Here is a 20605-nt window from a genome sequence, read left to right as displayed (position 1 = left end):
GAGGGCAGAATTAAATCACGTTAAAGGCAAATGTTACTGTAACAATACAAATATATATAAACCTTTAGGCTTTACATATTGATGTTACATTGATATATCTGTTGAGCTATAGGGATCTGATCTTTATATTTCACAGTGAAAAAAATCATGTTTTTTTCTGGTCTTCAAAGCAGCAGCATATACAAAATAACACAACCTTTCTTTAACAAATTAAAAGTTTAATTCTCAAGAAATAAAAATGCACCCATGCTCAATTGAACATACTGAGAGGATTTGTTTTTTACAAGCATGATATTTGGACTGGCATGGCCTCGGCTAATGGAGACCAAAAGTATTCAGCCAGTTCATCCAGACTATACTTTCTGCTACTGTGACATTATGTTTCAGCATTGATGAATTTCCTTTTATTGTCTCTTATTTTGTTGTTCAGTTATTTTTTAGTGATATCATTTCTGAGTGTATTTAGTATAAAAATATTTTGTGAAAGCTTTGCCCTGCATATCATCAGAATCAAAGAAGCACAGCACAACAGTAGCACATAAGAACACTTTGCAGAGTTTAACCACCAACGTTGCATTGCCAACGCTGGTGGTTAAACTCATGTCGGGTGATTTGCGGTGGTTTCTTTGTTCCTTAAAAGTTCAGCTCAACGAGCTACACTTGATCTGTACAGAGATCTCACTGAGAAAAGTCCATGTTGGATGTTTAAAGTGGACATTTCATTCCTGTCTGTCCTGTGGTCAAAGCTGACTTCTATCCTGTGATGACATCAGAACTGATGAGTGCTTCTATAATCATTGTTAGTTTCAGATTTATTCACAACAACTTTCTGCCAGGTGTGGTGGAGTGATGTTGTTTCTGACAAGGAGAGAAGGAAGTACTGTTTTTTTTTTGTTTACAGCTTGAGATGAGGGCGTAATCCAATGTTACTCAGAACAATATTGAAAATTAAGAAATAAAGTGGAGGCCCATTACATTAAATATATTAACATTATGTGATTTTAACTTCAATAGTTCTACATATGATAGCCTACAATATTGAATGATGTATTTTAAATAAGGACATTCAATGTGTTTTACTATTAAAAGAAAATTCTAGAATGTTTGTCAGCTTTACATAATGTTAAATCAAGAATTTCTCACATGCAAACATGATTTTTAACAATACTTTTAACCTCATGGAATAAATTACTCACTGGCAGGTTGGTGCTTTAAATGCTTCATGTAATTTGAAAACCAAGTGGACTAAAACTGGTGAAATTTGAAAAATAAGAATTGATTTAATAGCAGCAATTGGCGTACAAACCAGAACAAATAGCCCACACACAAGTTGTTATGTCTCATGTTAGAAAAAGTAGAGATGATCAGCTTCATCCTATGTAGGCCTACAACGGACAAAGACACATTTATCCACTAGCCTATCAAAGTAGTCATGAAATGTTGATTGTCATAGAAAATTGAGTGAATGATAAAAATGGTCATTAGCTTGTCATGCACAATTTACTTATTGATATTTCTCTCATATCAGGTGTGAACTATTATTAATTATTATTAATTTATGATTATTGTGCAAAGACTTTGCTTTAGGCCTGCATTTGAATCTATTGCCATGTTTTGTTAACAGGTATAGGCCTACTACAATATATTAATATAACTTAGAATATAGGCTATATAATCGAAATTTGCTAGTTTTGTTCATTTGTCACATTATGTGTCTAATTTACTGTAGCCTAGGCCTATGGCTATAGGCACTAGGCAGATTGTAGCCTATTATTATTGTTCATTCCTTTATTTCCAGGAACCACTGATGCAGCATTGTATCGTAGAAAACTGTAGGCTGCATGAAGAGGTATTTGGTCCCATTAAAACTAACTTAATACTGTGTGTTTTGGTCTCGGATGAATGTTTGTCTGGCGCGCACTGCTGCCGTCTAGTGGCTGAAACAAAGGGAATATAATGCTAACTGTTGGCTACCTCAATACATGCTGTTCCCCTTGGTTCTAAAAAATAAATGTGGCCATGTGATAGTAATAATTATGTGGTTTTGTTGTCAGGATTGGATAAATAGGCTAACCATCACATGGTCTCTGCCCGTAAACCGCCCACTCAGCAGAGAGGGAGAGTATGAAGAGTGCGGCGTTCATAAGCCCTGATAAAACGTCTGTTTTTTACGATTTTGATGAAAACATCACTTGAATAGCCGTGTTAAGTGCCAATAAATGACATTATTGGAATATTGACATTCAAAAGATTTGGTGGATAATATGTTGGATAATATGTTATTCAGGCAATACAGTTAAACAAATTCCCAACATACAGAAAGACTGGGCGTTGGGCTATATGAAAACCCATTCACAAGCCCTGTCTCGGAAGCGCGGTTACCATGGTAAATACTTGATGTTGTTATCTCGGTCTTGTTTTCGAGTGCACGCGAACGCAGCACAGCACTGCTTTACTTTTTCTGGGCTCAAGAAAGTAGCCCTCTGCGGCGAAAGTTAACATTTGGTGGGAGTTACGCGTTACTTTAGTGTTTCTGCTATAATTTACCCACTCGTTTACACCACAGAGCTGTGACGTGGGTAGTCTACTCGGTGTTGTGTTTTGTCTGCCTTTTTTGTCAATGTAAATAGATAATAAACGCCCGGCTCAAATCTGGGAGCCAGTGGAGAGGAGCAGATTGTATGGAGAAAGATGAGGCACGATGCTAGCTGGCTAACAAGCTACTAAGGTAAGAAGTTGAGGAGTTTCGAATGACAAACTTTGCATGCATGTTGTTAATGCTTCTGAGCTCGTGTTTCCTACTGGAAATAAGTATTAGTGAGTGGACAGTTAAAAGCTCAAACAACTCAAACAAGTTTGTAAAACTTGAGAAACTCTGCAAGCCACCGAGGCCCAACAGCTAAGAAGCTCAGCGGATGAATCAATTCCATCGATAAACACCAAAAGTTATCTTAATTTATTTTAGATCGTAATATACTTTTTGTCTATTTGTTTTGTTTTGTTACAGGGAGATAACCATACATGACGTTTAAATTGCCAGACTTTTCAAAAGCTCCTTGTCCCATTTCACTTTATTGTGTAAACTTACGATAAAGTGAAATATATTATTACCATGTAGGCCTATTAATATACACTTGTATATATTGTAAAGCCATTATTCTTTTTTAGATTTTTTAAATGCATTTCCCCACTGTAGTTTTAACTCGGCTATAGCCTACCATGTAGCCTGGGTAAACTTCTGAAACAGAAGTTTTTTTTAATAGTTATAATATTTATTAACTCTTTTCTTTTCTATCTTTTTATTCCTTCTCTCTAAAATAATAAGCCCGTCCCTTGTGAACTGTCTCTGGCTTGTTTATGGATATGTCACTTCACTTGGCTGGAAAAGAGAACCAACGTTTTAAAGCATACCATATATTCTATGCAATTATCTGACTGCACTGACCAGCAGAGAAGTTATGAGCTCCCAACATCCTCTTTCAGCTGACACCAAAGCACAAGACATATCTGACGGGAACAATGCAGTAAAAGCAACAGGATTATTTGATGCTGTCTCGCATACTAAAACTCAGTATTGTTACTCTAGTTGAACAGCATACCTACCATCTTAATACCTACCAAAATGAAACAGGAGACACATTGGAAAACTAATGATTTCATTTTTTGAGTATTACATTTCTGTAAAGGTTTTATCTAGTGCAGTTGATTTCTGTGCTGTGAAATGTGTCTACACTGTCTACTACACATTCCTGAGCTAGGAGCAGGGGGCAAAGGGGACAGGAGCGGCTTAATCCCTGAAACCTGGCCGACCTGCTGCTGGTGGTGGTGGGATGGTCCTGACAGACTCATGCTGTGTGGCAAAAACCTTTGTTCCAAAACCAACCCACACAAAAGCCAAACGTGTTGAGAAATACTAAAATGTGCTAGTTAACATCTTGCAGACACTGGAATGAAAAGGAATTGCACAAAACATGCAGAACATGTCGATTTGATGCATTAGTAAAGCCCTGGAAAAAAACCTCTTTGGTCTTGGATTTGAATATTTGGCTCAGTTTAAACATACCCCAAATTGACGGAGAATATATACATGTGAGTGTGTGAAACAATAGGATTTGTTCTGTCTCTTTAAAGCTAGTCAGTAGGATCCGAAGGTGTAAACGTGTTAACGCTTGTTCACTCTCGGCCACAGTCAAGGGTTTGGCCGCAGATAAGAATAGACAATGATTTGCATGGTGGTGCATAAACTTGTAATTCAGTAATCCACATCAGACGCACCGCCTTTGCACATTTGCTTGTTGACATAGATGTGATCTATAGTGTTGTTGTTTTTTCCCCCTTGTCTTGTCTCAAGTCAATTAGAGCCTTCAGACAACACTAAGCTTAAAAAAGTCAGATGGGAGGGAGCACAACCGTTCCAACACTTGCTTTGTTAGTCTTTTCGAAGCTTTATGATCTGTTGTGCAATAGTGTAACTTCAGTTTTTAGATATTTTTTTTTGATTCGAGCATTGTGACAGCAGAATGATCTATTGGCCCCCCGGTGGAAAGATATGTGGGCTAAAATGTAGGATCCCCTGGCAGCTGATGGCTCTGTACACCGGCAGCAGCAGTCTAGCCGTACACTTATAAAAGGACTCAAGAATATTTAAAGAATTTGTTTTGCCAGCTGCTGTGTTGCCTACACAAAGCGCTCTCTGTCTCCTGGGGACCACTGGTTTATATAAACTACCAATGACATCCACCAACTGGCCACTTTGAGGGAAGAGGGAAGGTGCTCATCTATAGTCTTCACATCAAGCATGATGGACCTCAGTGCACAGTCATTACTCAGAACATTATTAGAAGAGGAAGAGGGCTTTTTGGAAGACGGAGCTTAGCTAAAACGGAGCGTTTCAGACAGGTGGGAAAAAAAGATTCAGCAGTGTAATAAATAGTAATCATTTTTTGCACACTTTACCATGAAAACAGTTTTTAGTAAAAACCCAAATTCCAATTTAGAACCTGAAAATGACCATAATATGTTACCTCTTAAAATGAGCTGTTCCATTCAGCTACCTTTTTAGGAAGAAAGCTAAAATACTGTTGGCATCAGTGTTGGTGTAACCTCTTAAGTGTAGTTTCGCATGACCAGAGGAGATTAGACTTCATTTGTGTGACTGCACTTATATCTGACTTTAAGCTATCAAACTGCTTAGCATGCAGCCTGCTTACACAAGTGGCTTTATTTTTTCTATCAACATACAGTTTCTGGTAGCAGGTAGGTAGGGGCATCCCTAATATAAATGCAGCCTCTCCTTACACCTACACTCTGTACACTCCTTCACCCCTGCATACACTTTTTGCAGGGGTGGAGAAATATAACATATTTTTTAAGGTCAGCATCACCATAAAATACATTTTGTTCTTTGAATGATACTGTCCATTATTTTAGTGAAGTTTTTTTAAATTTATTTTTCATATTCTTGTTGAAAAATAGACTTTTTCCTACATTCTGGTGGACAAACTATAGAATGTCTTTAAGTTTCAAGTTTGTCTATTTATCACATGCACAACAAATGCTGGCACAGTCGTTTGCAATAACATTCTTAAAATCTCTCCACTCCCTCCGACAATGCAACATTCAAAAAAGAATGTATTAAGGAGTAAACACATTCTTTTGACATTTCTGTACGTCTAATGGCTTGTATTTTGCCACAGTATGCCATTGCCTACAGTGTTGGCACCTTGTCACTGATCTGCGATAAGACAATATCAACTCATAAAAATTTTTTTACTCATTGTCGACATAATCTATGCCAGAAATCAGATGTGATTTTTTTACTGCATTGTGGAAGTCAAACGAGAAGGCCCCCATGAAATGTGCACCCTGTGAAACCTAAATGTGGACGTTGGATACTGAACCAAATGTCTGCAGCTTTTTTACCACCGTGGCTGCTTCTTTCTCGGTGCCATGTCATTTGAGAACCGATTCTTCTTGAGCGTCCGAGCACCAACATTCCTGGAAAGCCAAAATGAATATTGAGATTCAGGATGAATGTGAACCATGCAGTTACAGAGCAGGTGCTGCCTCTGCGTCTCTGTAAATCATGTGGACTAATCCACCACCATGTGTTTCCCACTTTTTAGTGGAGGCAAGAATGGCAGGCAACAAAAAGGTCTTGGCACTGGTTGTCTGGAGGTACGGATGGGAAGTGGTGAAGTGGAAAAGGCTATTTGCAAATCAAAGCTAGTGAATGTGCAAATGTATGATTGGGTTTCCATTTTTTTACTGGCCCTTTTTAAAGAACCAGGAGATGGCAGCAGAAAACATTTACCAGATATCTGATCTTTGTACATGCAGAGCTGAACTCTCTGACTTGCACTGCAGTTTATTAATGAATGTTTTATATATGAATGATACTTTGTCAATTAGTCCACAATGGAAGGTGATGTTTTCAAATAGCTTGTTAGGTCCAAAAGGACAGTTCAGAATCCAAATATTTCATATGTCATACTTTGCAATGTTTAGAAAAGCAGGAAATATTTTTATGTTGAGGAAGTGGCTTAAAAAAATAATTGCATCATTAATTGATTACCAAAATTGTCAACATTTATTTTTATGATTATCAACTAATTGACCGATCGTTAGATCTCTGCCAATGCCATCATACCTAAGGGTCAGTGCTTATTTTTCTACTTGGCTTTGCATCTTATAGTAACTGCAGTGGGTCACACGTGACGTTTCCTTAAGGTTGGCACCACTCGTGTATTCCGAAACTGATAAGAAGATAAAGTGGAGTGTAAATTCTTCATATCTTTGCCATTGTTGTTGACACAGTTTAGCACTCAGGCGGGAGCGCTGAGTTATATGACACTGACTCAAGTGTTCAGCCCTCTGTTCATGGCCACTCCTTTTCAGCAGGCTGCGTTCTCTTCGTCATTCCTGCCTCGGACTCTATACAGCTTGGTGGTTTATGTACCTTTCCATTAAAGTTAGGAACTCTGAGGGACAGTTTTCACTCCCTGGATTTTGACCAGTTTCTCGTTAAGTAAGTAATTTTTTTTATATGTTGTCCAATATGCATTGTGTCATTGCCCTATTTTTGCCCTTTTTTCTAATTAATCTAGGTGCCTTCGTGGTGAACTTGGATTATTGAAAGGCTGTTAATACTATTTCTAGTTCATAATACACATGGAGACTTAAATGCTTTTACACAAACTCAGTGTGGTGTAATTGGCCCGTGGTTCACTGACACTTGACTTAAAATAATAGGGGAAGGGGGGCGGATGCCTTGAGCAACATTTTTGAAGTTCAGTACAGTTTCCTAGCAGGGTAGGAAACTGATTTTTGTATGCTTGTTTATTATTAATTTTCTGTATGTAACAATTTATTCAAAAATGGAAAATAGTTGGAAAATGTCAAGCACACCAGATTTGACATATAGTATGTCCAACAATGACTGACATATAACTGACATATAATATGAAGAAATGTCAAAGACCACAGTTCATTTATTCATTTATTTGAACTGCAGGATGCCGCACATCCACAGCGCATCAAACAGCCTCAGTAGATTTTCCAGGGGATTTCAGAGGTTAGCACACCTTGAACTGTGAAGTGGATACTGAAAACCCAAAACACTCCATGACCCAACACGTTAGCTCTTAAAATACAGCATGCCTCTGAGCCTATTGTTGCACATAATTTTTTTTTCGACTTCACATTTTAAGTGCTGTATTAGATCATCATCTTTTACCTCCGGAATGACTTGTTGATAACTCAACTAGTTCTTGCTCCAAATGACTGAAATGAACAGAAGATGGAAATCCGCAGTTGTTTTGATACTTGAAACAATTGTTTAAGTAATTTATCAATCGAGGGATTCCTGCCTCTCAGGTGTGAAGAAATTCAATTTGAAGTCATCACATTGGGCTTTGTGAACGTGTCATCTGATTTTGCTAACATATATATAACATACCCTGCGCATGTTTGCATTTATTTCTTTAACAAACTGTGTTGTTGGTTATTTAAGTGTGCTGTAATAAACTGTCTCGCCCTTAATTTCGCAAACACAGCAGCCAAGTATCTGGGATTAGCGTTTTGTCACAGTCATATGAGCTGTGTGTCATGTTCAGGATGATGATGGGATGCGTATTGCAGGCTCTCTGTCTCCCTGAATGACATCATGTGGCTAGACAAACGGATGGCAGAATGAAAACTCTTGTACGTTGCAGCTCGTGACTTTCACTTCATCTAGTTGTACCTCGAAATAGTGACTGCTGGGAAGCTTCCTACCCGCTAGTCGAGCCAAGCCTTCCCTGTGTGTTGGTATTCAACAAACACCGCATTCCTCCTGTCTTCCCTTAGTTAATAATCTAACCGGCAACTGCGGCAAGTGTTTCACAGTTTTTATTTGATGCCAGCTCATATATGGCTCATATATGGCTCATGGGTTCCTGGGTCGCTTATCTGGAGGGATGAGATAATGGCGATCATATGACATCAGAGACTAACAAACAGGCAGTCGCAGGTAACACCCTAGACTTGGCAACATGTATGTGTACTCATACTGTGGGAGACTATGACTACACCTGACTGTGTAGGGTCAAGAAGACAAGTCATACCTGAATCACTGGAGCAACAGGTCACAAGATTGAGTAATGGCCAGTCTTTTGTAAAAGCTTGTGTTAATGCTGTTTGGCTTCATGTTTTGTTTTTTAATTTAAATACTCATTTTGCTTTTTGTTTGTAGCTAAGTGACTAGTTACTTGTAATCCCATTTTATATTTGGGTGGGTTTTTTTTTTTTTCCGTTTCCCAACCACATGGTAGAATCCCAGAGGCAGCATGCTCAAACACTGTGTCTCTTTCTGGGTCAAATCCTTAGATTTAGATTTCGGTGGTTTTAGAATATCTGGTTTCGCTTTTTGAAAATGTGCACACACAAGACAATAATACCTTATGAAATGACTGGAAAAACATTAATGTTGTTTACTCATTGAGCTGTTATAGAAATTGTATTCATTCTTGGTGGAATTATTTCCCTTTTGTGTTAACTTTTCAAACAGCCTTTCAGAAATGTTGTGGCTGAAAATGGCGATGGTTGCTAAAACTAATATCATTCTTTACAGGGAATTCCACTGAAGAACAGTGACAAGAAGTGGCTTTATTAACATGGAGGGCAATGGAGAGATCAGTGACACTGACAGCGGCATTATCCTTCATTCAGGTAAAACATTTTGTAACTTTCTGAAATCCAAGTAGCATAAATCAAATCAATGTTGATACTTTGTACACACCTTAGTCTTATCGCTGCACCTACTTTCACATGACCTCACACACAAGACAAACAGAAAAACTAAGTGGACCTAAAGAATATTTTTGTTTGTGACAATAGATAACAAGTAACCATAGGCCCTAAAACAAACAAAATTGCACATGGTCAGTATCTGTGATTTTTCAAGTAAATAGGTTGTCTTGTCTTTCTGACAAAAAACACAATTTACTTCCAGTATCCATTTTCCTCTTTGCCGTTGTTAAATCAAGAAATCTCTTTGAAACAAACATCTTCTTTTTAAAAATGAATATTTAACTGGTCACACATGTGCCTCAGCCAATATAGAATAACAATCATAACTATGGCTATCTTTTCTTGGCCACCAGGGATCTTCTCCCTTAAAAGGTTTAGATTCTTAAATCAACTTCCCACTTCAGCACACAACAATTTAATTTTGTTGACAACAAGTTCAAGTCATCTACAGTGTTAAAGAAAACAACTTGTCATGTGAAAACTCAGGCATGCAACTCAATACACGTGACTTTTTGCGGGATTAGTTGCTGTGCATCCTGCATAGGGGACCGAATGCAAATGACGCAGACGATTGCAAATGAATAAAGAGTACTTGACCAATTTGGTGGTCTTCATTGTTCCCTTAGTCTCATATGGTAACAATACAATAGAATTAACAGCAAACTTAAACAGCCTTGTGTTTGCTACGTCCAGCAGTGTCTGCCGATTAGTTCTGGCCTTTCTGACATTCCTTGCGCCTTAACTGATGAAAAAGTGTCAGTCTTCAGAGAATAGGGGGATTGTCACTCAAGGAAGAGGAATTCTTTGCCCTATTGTTGTGCTGTCACACTTATTTCCTGTCGCACCTCGGACATTTGTCACTACCTGCAGGGACTCTGTTAATAATCTCTGAAGGTATTTGCTTCTCAATACATTTTTTGCCGGAAGCCACTCCCACAGCTGTGAGACTAAACTAAACGTCATTAGTCACCACGGCTCCAGACAGCACAGGTCAATCACTCAGACTGTTTATAGTTACCATGATCCCAACACTCATTCTGCATGCCACAAATGAAAACAACGATAAAAACGATATGTTCTTTGAATACAGCCATTGTATTATCCACCGTAGCCTCCAGAAATAATCTGAATCGGTGTTTGAGAACGTACTTTGAGAACGTACTATCTACTTTAAACAATGAATTGGACGCCATAGTATGAACATGCGAGGATACTTTCAAGGCATTAGGAAAAGGATACATGGTTTTTCAATTTTTTTTACAAATAACAAACTGAAAAGTGTGCCGTGCAAAAGTATTCAGCCCCTTGAGTCAATGCTTTGTCTTTTGGGGTATGTCTCTACCAGCTTTGCACATCCAGAGACTGCCATTTTTGCCTATTCTTCATTGCAAAATAGCTCAAGCTCAGTCAGATTGGATGGAAAGCGTCTGTCAACAGCAATTTTCAAGTCTTGGCAGAGACTCTCAATTGGACTTAGGTCTTCTTATGATTGAATATGATTTGATCATGATTTGACATTGCAGCTCTGGCTGTATGTTTAGGGTCGTTGTCCTGCTGGAAGGCGAATCTCCGCTCCAGTCTTCCAAGATTGCCCTGTATTTGACTCCATCCATCTTCCCATCAACTCTGACCAGCTTCCCTGTCCCTGCTGAACAAAACAAAATGCACAGCAGCATGAGTCTCCCACCAGCATGTTTCACTGTGGAGATGGTGTGTTCAGGGTTATGTGCAGGGTCAGTTTTCCGCCACACAAAGCGTTTTGCATTAAGGCCAAACACTTAAATTTGTTCCCATCTGACTAAAGCACCTTCCTCTTACTCTGGTCAGATTAACACTTCACATCACCCTGAACACACCATCTCCACTTTGAAACATGGTGGTGTCAGCATCTTGCTGTGGGGGTGCTTTTATTCAGCAGGGACAGGGAAGCTGGTCAGAGTTGATGTGAAGATGGATGGAGCCAAATACAGGGCAATCTTGGAAGAAAACCTGTTAGAGTCTGCAAAAGACTTGAGACTGGGGCAGAGATTCACCTTCCAGCAGGACAACGACCCTAAACATACAGCCAGAGCTACAATGGAATGGTTTAGATCAAAACATAGTCATGTGTTAGAATGGCCCAGTCAAAGTCCAGACCTAAATCCAATTGAAAATATCTTGCAAGACTTGAAAATTGCTGTTTAGAGACGCTCTCCATCCAATCTGACTGAGCTTGAGCTATTTTGCAAAGAAGTATGGGCCAAGATTTCAGCTGGTAGAGACGTACGCCAACCGTTTGTGGTTGTAAATTGTAAAGTTCAAGGGGTATGAATACTTTTGTAAGCCACTGTATGTTTGCTCAGTTGTTAATTAGTACTAAAACATTTTTCATTGTAATGCAATTGATTTCATCAGCGCTAGAAACGACCACAGAGTTGGATTGACATCTCTGTGACAAATGCCAACAAAAACCGCACCTGATACACATCATAAAATGAAGCGTTTATTGCTGCTTCTGTATTGGATTACGTAAGATTCAGATAGGTGATCCAATTAAACTGGCAAATCTGTGTCTGCCCTTTGTATGTACATTCTTTTCTATCCAAAGATGTTGTCGATTAATTAACAGAAAATCCATTCAATGATTGTTTGCTTATATTTAATGAACACATAATAACGTAAATTATCAACTGAAAATATGTATGAATGTTTGCTACTTCTCTTTTTTTTTTTTAATTAAACTAAGTACCTTCTTTTCCTGTCTACAAATCAGATTCCAACTAGCGTTTACTGTTTTTTTCTGTACTTTTGTACTGTTAATTTTCACTTACTTTTGGTGGCGTGTGTTGAGCACTGAATAACATTTTTGGAACTTAAGTCACATACACTAAGATAAGTCCATATGTTTCTTTCCTTTTGCAACACGCAGGCTCTGACAGCCCAACAACGCATACCAAGGATGTGACCACGCACACACGGGCCATGAAGCTCAAACACCAGGCTCTCCAAGAGCGACTGGAGGTCTGCATGCTCAAGCTGAAGAAGCTCTGCATCCGAGAAGCTGTAAGTCTTTGAAAGCTACAAAATAAAACATTGAAAACATTGAGTCAGATAATGATGATAATCTAACCACATTAAAAGCTCTTTTAATAGACCTAGACAAAGGGAAAGTCAAGGTGTTTGTTACATAGTTAAGCAAGCTGTGACAAAATGTACTCGACATATTAACTGCTACAAAAGATTAAATAGGTGGGGCAGTTTTGCAGGATTTGATGACACGTTAACAAAGTAACCTGCAAGAGGAGACATATGTGAGATGTTTTCAGCCACATCCCAACAATGTTTATGAATAAGAAAGCCAGCAGATTAATTCCAGTTCGATCAGTTTATTTTAAAGGAAAAAAACTGCATGGATGTTCAGAAAATTTATCAATTTTCAGATTGCCCTGCATTAGCTTCAACATGACCTTCATGTCACAGTGGTAACTCTTCTGAGATAAAGCTAAAGGTATCTTACTCTGTCCTCCTTTCCTTTGTGATGTTAGCACAACTCAAACATCATGCCTTTCCTTTCAGACACACTGTCTAATGAAATTAGATAATGCAAAATGGCTGCAATGAAATGTTCTTGATTTTTAATGTATCCTAGCTCTTGAAGAGCTATCCTGGTGGTTAAGTTGGCCAAAATCATTTCATTGGTAATATAAGAGCCTGCATTTTAGATCCAGTATGCGTCAAACCATTCATTTTCTTACCTCACTTTCTCTCTGCACTGTGAATGTGAAAATTGCCACATTAAGTCATTTCCAAACGGGGCCCATATCTTTGGAAGTATCTCTGCCATGTGCCAGTGCTCCGGGGTGAAATCCCAGAACTGATCATTCATTCCTGTTGACACTCGGGCTGGGCACTCCTGTTGGGACATGCCTAGGTGAACAAATGGTAGGCATGATCATGCCTCTCCCTTCTCTGTGACAAAAGAACAAGTAATTTCATTGGCTGTGCTCACGTTTTTGTCTGTCTGAAAAGGTGGCTGGCTAAGAGTGACTCAAATCGACTGTGTTTTTGTTACTGATGTTTAATGAATTCTGGTACAGTTTGTTGTCATGCTCTTGGTTGGGACACAGATCCTCAATACAGAGAGAGTGAAACCCAAAGAATGTGTTGTGAAACGAAATCTCTGGAAACACAGAATTGTGTAACAGATTCCTTGGACCTATATGCCTCAACATGTAAGGAGAGCAGAATGAGATACTCATACACCATTTCAAAACTAACAGAGACATGGTTTAATGAAGAGAGATGTCTCTTGATTTGAACAACTAAGCTGAGCGGATTTATTGGGGTTTAAAAATATGATAGAACTCATTCACAAAGTCAAAATCTGCCTTCAGAAAAATAAACATAAACCAGATTCAAATGTTGTATTGTTTTCTGTGTTGTGTAGGAGTTGACAGGCCGGCTGTCAGATGATTACCCTCTGCTGCCGGGGGAGAAACCGCCGCAGATTCGCAGAAGGATCGGAGCTGCGTTTAAACTGGACGAACAAAGCATCCCACAAGGAACAGAGGTAGAAGCATCATTCAGAGACTGAAATTCACTCAATAATATTCACTTATAAACAATGTGTAAACCTCTCTTTTTTTTGTCACCCCCTGCCGGCACTTTCACAGGTCTCAGAACTGAGTCAAGTGGATGCCGAGTTAGCGCTTCAGATGAAGATATACGAGGCAGCGCGCAAGCTGTGCGAGGAGGATCACCTGAGCAAAGCTGTGAAGAAGAGCAGAGTACAGCAGCGCAAGAGCAAGGAGAGGAAACTGAAACAGCTCCAAGAGACGGCCTTTCAGCTTCGACTGGAGCATGGCCGAACATCACCACTCCCTGCTTTTAATATCACACAAGGTGAGAGAGACGCCCGGTCGGACCAGAACATAGTTTGATCTCAAATCCTTTTCATTATCGCCTGTGCAGCGAATATATACATTTTCACTTCATGACGTCATTCATTTGAATCAGAATGTCCTTGGCTTTATCATAGATTTATAGAAATGTATCTTGTATTCAACCACGTGTTTTTGTTTGTTTCTGTTTTTCAGATCTGTGTGCATCTGATGACAGCTCTCTGTCCGATTCTGTTGTACAAGATGAAGGTACAATTTTTACGTAGAAAAGCTTTTTTTTTTTTCTATTAAGTGTTCTATCAAGCAGGATGATGTTTGGCACACCACCAGTGTACCATAACGTATGTAGAAAGTCCAGGAAGGATTTAACTTGACTACTGCAGTGCCCATGGTTTCTTTTTAATTAAACTCCTCAACCAATACCTAAGTAATTTATAGAGAAGCTGCATGAATTACTTCTGCGTTGTCTCACACTTTATTTCAATGTATCCCTAGAAGTGACTAGCCAGTCATCCCAGCTGTCCTCAGGACTCCCCTGTCCAGTAGAGAGCGACCCTCCCCAGCCTGGCCTCATGTCCTCACAGTCCTGCATAGACGGCTCCTACCTGTCTCCGTCCGTGGCTTCAAAGCCCCGGCCGATGACCCCGATTCAGTCTCCCCATCCCAGCCTGGACTCTACTATGAGTCTGAACTCGTCACCAGTGTATGACGCTCCTCCCATCCAGCACTCCCCCTGGGCGGAGTCTAGTCTGGACAAGCCTTACGAGAAGAGCAAGAAATCGCGCTCCTCCAGCAAGACCAGGTAAAGCAGACAGTCCATCCATCATGAATCTTTTTCCTGTTTGTCAAGTCTTTTAGTTTGGTGTGGTTTGTGTTACTTGGATGTGAAATTGTCCTGGATGGATTCTTTGGAAAGGCTGGAAATAAACAAGTTTATAGAAAGCGAAGAATTAATAGTCCACTAATGCTTTTAACAGAACAATGTGCATTTTAAAAATGGTATTATACACAGCGGGGACTGCCTATTTTTTTTGTTTTGTTTTTTGTTTTTTTTAAGATATTTTTTGGGCATTTTTTTTATGCTTTTATTGATAGTGCAGAGAAACAGAGGTGAAATGGGGCAGAGAGGGGAGTGACATGCAGAGAACGACCCGGGCGGGAATCGAACCCGGGTCTGCTGCTGGGCCCGGCCCATTTTAAAGGAGATGTCAGTGATGTTCATGAATGTGCAACACTGCCATCTGCTTTTGCACCTGTGTTACAGCAGTCAATGGGAAGAACAAAGAACCATAAATCCTTCTGATTAAAAATGACACCTTGATGCATAGAAAGAATTCAGGCTTTGTTATCCAGCAGTCAAGGTGCATTCTTCTTGTTTCTGTGTAATCAACTAATGTGTATACTCATGTCCCACTTCATCAGTTAGCTCTGCATTTTTTTAATTATTAGGATTTCAGCTGATTTCAACATGTTCAACTGAAACATTAGAAATTAAATTCAACCTATTTCTTGTGTTGCTGTTTTTGGTCTAAAGCAGTCCAGCCAAAACGGCATTGCTGCCACCGTTGGAGGCTTGCTTAGCACAATCTGGTCTGCAGCTGCAACTCTCCCATCTGAAGGTGAGCCGCACCCAGTCCAACAGCACGCCTTCCACACCAGAGATGCGTGTGCACAGACAACTCTCCCTCAGGTAACCGCTCCTCAAACACATGTACAGTACTGTATTTCCGCAGCACACCTCTGTTGAGCCTGTGATTACCTGCAAGTCACAGTTATAAAATGTACCTTTTACATAAAGTATGTATTTATTTTAATAACCTCAGGGGCTGAGAGATGTACGTTTTTTAAATGTTGAACTTGTTTGCCAATTAGTCATACTAATGCACTTTCTATGTAAAATTCCTGTGTGGTTTGCGCAGGTTATCCAACCCTGAATCTTCATTTGAAAAGGAACGTGGGCGCACGAGAGGTCCAAGGAGGCGACTGACCGAATACACAATAAAGTTACCAGAGACTCCTCCCCCTGCCATGAACTATGGAAACCTTGCTCCCTCTGAGGATAGCAACTCTGAACACTCGTTTAGATCCTACAACAGCTCACCGTGTCAGGAGTCGCCCTGCCATTCGCCCAAACAATATCCCTCTGCATTCCCGCAGTCTAGCCCTGTGGGCACCTATGGACCTCAAGCCTCCCCACGCACTGGCATTTACCATAATCCCAGGTACCAGTCCACTCCCAGTTTTCCCAAAAGCTATTACAATGAAGAAATGGTCTACCCACCTCATCTGGACTTGGCGCGGAGCTACTACGTCCAGCAGCCTCCCTGTCCTTCCAACAGATACGACTATCGCTATAAAGACGCTGCTGCTGCTGTGTCCCACCAGAGAGCACAGAGGCCTTTGCCTCCTGATATCCGGGTCTCCCCCTCCCCAGCTCAGTGGGACCATCCACACTACCGCCCCAGTGCTCTCCCACAACAAGTAGTTAATGACCAGCTCAAGTCATGGCACCTACGAAGGGCACTCATAGCCCCCAGGTCTCGCTCTCTGGACAGGCAGGGAGCAGTCAGAGTGAAAAACATGTCCGCTCGGGAGATGAACTGCTACCAAAATCAGAAGTACCATGAACAGGTAAGACGTTTGGAACAATCTGTCAGCATTACTAACAGTGTTGCTGCCTGCCAAAATTATTGCAACAAATTATGCATTGACTTTTTAAATCATTAGTTGGGGGCAAAACTATTTTTTTTTTTCCTATCCACTGACTGCAATATGTGAATGGACAAATACACATGTACAACAAGTCACATTGCCTTGATGAACCTAATAAGTTAGTCCATGTTTTCATTCATGGGTTTTGAATATATATTCACACAAACCGACACCGAAACACATGACATCGCAACAGCCAAGCTGTTTCTGTATTTGTTTTTTTGACAGAGACAGGTGTTTTTAACAATTTTTTTGTCCATGTGAAAGAAACATTAATTAAGTAGAACGATTTGATAAGCATTGTGATAATCTGATAAAATGTTTATGGCACAAACTACTGCAGTTGTTGGAGATAGATTAGCACCATTCATTCAGATAACACTTCTAGATTTCTGTTTGTTGCTTTATTCATTCAGACACAGTCAACACACAGACCAATTTCATTCAGTTTTTTATTAAAGCATATTTATTGATTTATTTATATTTATTTTAACAATATTGTCCAACTGCTAATATATCAGTGAAAGCGAAGAGTTGTGTTATTTGTTATTCACTTATACTAGGTAGAAGTCTGGTAGAATTTAAACCTGAAGTCCTTATGAGTCGGTTACAGCAGAATATGAATGGTAAAACTCAGGATGTTAAGGACCCCATTTTGTATAAAAATAAACACAAGATACATTTGCATAAATTAGATGTATGTCACTAGACATCTTCACATCTTAATCACAATTCTAAAAGTATTGTTGCTTTTTTTTTCTGTTGCAACCTTTCAGGTTATACAAAGAAGAGCTCTCCAAAGGTCTGCGAATGAAGCTCGGGGCCACTGGCTTGTGGATGATGGCTCTCACTACGTAAGTCAACTGTAAACCAAGGCCGCCTCAACTTGGACCACAAACTGAACATTTGAACTCAGAGGCTGCAGCTGCAATCATTCCCAGTTTACCAAAGTAAAGTAGTCAACTTAACTTAATAACCTTGATGGATCATCCTGTCTCTACCTGCCTGCATGCATTTGGGCATACAGAGGGAGGATGAAGAAAGAACTGCAACATCATAAAGTATCATTCTCAACAGTGGGACACACTAGACACTCTGTCAAGAGTTGACATAATGTGGAATCAAATGTCTCTCTGACACAGTCACAGAAAAGACTATTGCAAGGCCGTTGTGTTTTGATTTGGAGTACATGTGTAAAGTGTTATTGTCCACTCTCTGTATGTTTTTTTTCATTAACTAGTTTTAAATTAAGAAGCAAAGTGATTGCGTGGTAAATGTAATGAATTGAAAGGGATAAATACTCCTTATAACTAGATCTTGTGACAAGGTTCCGGTGTCATTAAATACAGGGTTGTGTTGCTATGCAGAGAAATTATAAATGAAATGGTAATTGGCTGCAAAGTGGTTGGAGATGGCAGTAGTTGTAACACAGAAATGTCCTCCAAATATTTACATTTTAGTGGTATTATGAGAAATGCCAGTGCTTTTTAGAATAACTTTCTTGTTATACTAATAATTAGGCCAATGTTAACGTTGTTCTCAGATTAATTAAGCCACCAGGTAAACTGCTTTTGTTACTTAATCATACAACGAAAATAGTGTTGTAATGTATTAGATGTGCTTATCTTTAGCTGAAAAAAAACACTGCCTGATAATATGAATTTATGCTCAAGACGGCGAAGTTTACTCTGCAGTAGATGAATAAAGTGCTCCGTCTCACCTAGCTGTATGAGAGAAATACATTGATTGTAAATGAGCAACATAGCATTTTATAAGTACATGTTGTGTATTATGTTGCCTTGATAGAGTCGCCATGTAAATTAACTTTGAACTGCTTACATTTTAGATCCCACTTCTGTCCTCTCTATCGTGTACATTTTAGAGACCAATTTGTCTTGTTTTTATACTTAACGTGCGTCTGTGCCATTTAACTTGAATCACAGTGGACTTAATCCACTAATTGAAACTAGATAGATAACTTACTCACATGTAGGGTTGCAAAATTCCGGGAATTTTCAAAGTTGGAAACTTTCCAAGGGAATTAACGGGAATTAACGGGAATTTTGGGAATTAATGGGAATTAACGGGAATAAACCAAAAATTTAACAAATTTAAGGTTTGACCTTAACAGTGATTTTAAATATAGTCGGGGGAAATGTATATTTAGCATATTCTTGACTAAATAAACCAGCTTTCATGCTTTCACACTTGAGAATATGTGCTTTTCCTCAATCACATGCACACAGCACACTGCTTACTGCAGGGGTATTGAGGCCACGCCCCCTACATGCACTGTGCATTCCTCCATCACATGCACAGATGATTTCTAGAACCCTGGAGCATTGAGGCTACATTAAGCCCAGAGCACAAGACTTTTGAAGACACACATTTGAACATTTGAACTACATTTAAGTTTGAATATGATAGTCCATTAAATTTCCCCCAATTTCAAGTCAATTCCCAAAAATCGAATATTCCCAAAATTCCTGAGCGAAAGTTCCCATGGAAAGTTTCCGGAAAGTTTCCGGTAATTTACCGGAAACTTTCCACCCCTTTGCAACCCTACTCACATGACATATAAAGTAACAAATTAAAACAAAAGCAGAGTCTTAATTATTGGCATTTATTATCAAGTTAGATTGAAATTCATTATGTCCTGAGCTTTAAAAGAATCCTTATCAGTGGTTGTGTTTGTGCAGCAGATAACGAGACACTAAACTTTTTTTTTTTATCCAATAAAATGTTATCTATATGGGTGAACTTGATTTGAAACGTGGCCCATGTGTTATTCACACACTTGTGATGGTAGATCATTTCAGAATGAGAGAAAATTACTGCAAATTCAATCACAGTTACACACTGGTATCTCGCAGTGGTCTATTTATGTGTTATTTTATTGCGAGTCAAACTTGTAATAAAAGCAGACCCTTGACGGAAAACCCAGCAGCAGTAAAGACTGTCTCTAGGTGTATTAAACACAAACAATCATGTTACCTTGTGTGCCTCTTTTTACTGTCTTTTGTATTTTATTTATCAGTTAAAGTTGTTTTTAAATGTACCCGATCATATGTTATGTTTCTGTTTTTAAAACCTGTGAAATTGTTTCCCCTGTGGAAGAAAATAAAATGAAATGTTTGCATTTGTTGTGTTGAGTTGAGTTTCACTGTGTGCTGTTATTCCAGATTTCAATTCCTTCTATGGGTCTTTGTTTCACAGAATACGTTTTACATAGTCATTTTGTCAAAGCAGGTAAAGCATGGACCATACAGTATGTATGGACCTTAATTAATGTACAAGTGTACTGCTACAGCATCCATTTGTCACAACAGCCTGCCAGATAAATACTTTTATCAACAAAAAAAACTGTATGTTTCTTTCGCTGCTAAGGTGACCCACATGCATCAGCCTCCTTCTTTTTCAGACATAATGAATTATATACACAATGACAGTATTGAATAAAGATAGAGAGGAGCAAGAGTTATGACCATAGATAGTAAATAGTTATGACCAAAAAAAGTCCTTAGAAATCCCAAGCCAAGGCACAATCGATAACACAGTATTCTGGCCACAGCCATTTCCGATAGAGTTGATGAACAAGACATGTTATTCTGTGCACCCTGTATCTACAATGAGTTCAATTTAAAATGCATTGATTAAATAGACATCGTGTATCCATTATCCATGTTTGGAGAGATATCGACCCCGTTTTGTTATTATAAAGATCT

The 20605-nt window shown here is 39.1% G+C and overlaps 1 protein-coding gene across 2 annotated transcripts; it reads left to right on the top strand.

The window, feature by feature from the left end:
* The first annotated feature begins 2506 nt into the window (after positions 1 to 2506).
* On the top strand, positions 2507 to 20019 carry inavab (innate immunity activator b). 2 transcript variants are annotated; one of them, XM_080025725.1, is made up of 10 exons: positions 2507 to 2728; positions 9110 to 9207; positions 12197 to 12330; positions 13715 to 13837; positions 13941 to 14169; positions 14364 to 14417; positions 14664 to 14970; positions 15703 to 15858; positions 16088 to 16799; positions 17657 to 20019. In XM_080025725.1, the coding sequence occupies exons 2-10, from the start codon at positions 9153 to 9155 to the stop codon at positions 17747 to 17749; spliced, it is 1863 nt and encodes a 620-aa protein (XP_079881851.1). In that variant the 5' UTR covers positions 2507 to 2728; positions 9110 to 9152; the 3' UTR covers positions 17750 to 20019. The 2 variants fall into 2 exon arrangements, with proteins under 2 accessions (XP_079881851.1, XP_079881850.1); XM_080025724.1 differs by lacking the exon at positions 2507 to 2728 and adding an exon at positions 6927 to 7027.
* Positions 20020 to 20605: the final 586 nt, after the last annotated feature.

This window comes from Ammodytes marinus, assembly GCF_949987685.1.
Source record: "Ammodytes marinus genome assembly, chromosome: 4".
Lineage (NCBI taxonomy): Eukaryota > Metazoa > Chordata > Actinopteri > Uranoscopiformes > Ammodytidae > Ammodytes > Ammodytes marinus.
The sequence above is the reverse complement of the archived record's forward strand: the minus strand, read 5'-3'. Positions and strand labels throughout refer to the sequence as shown.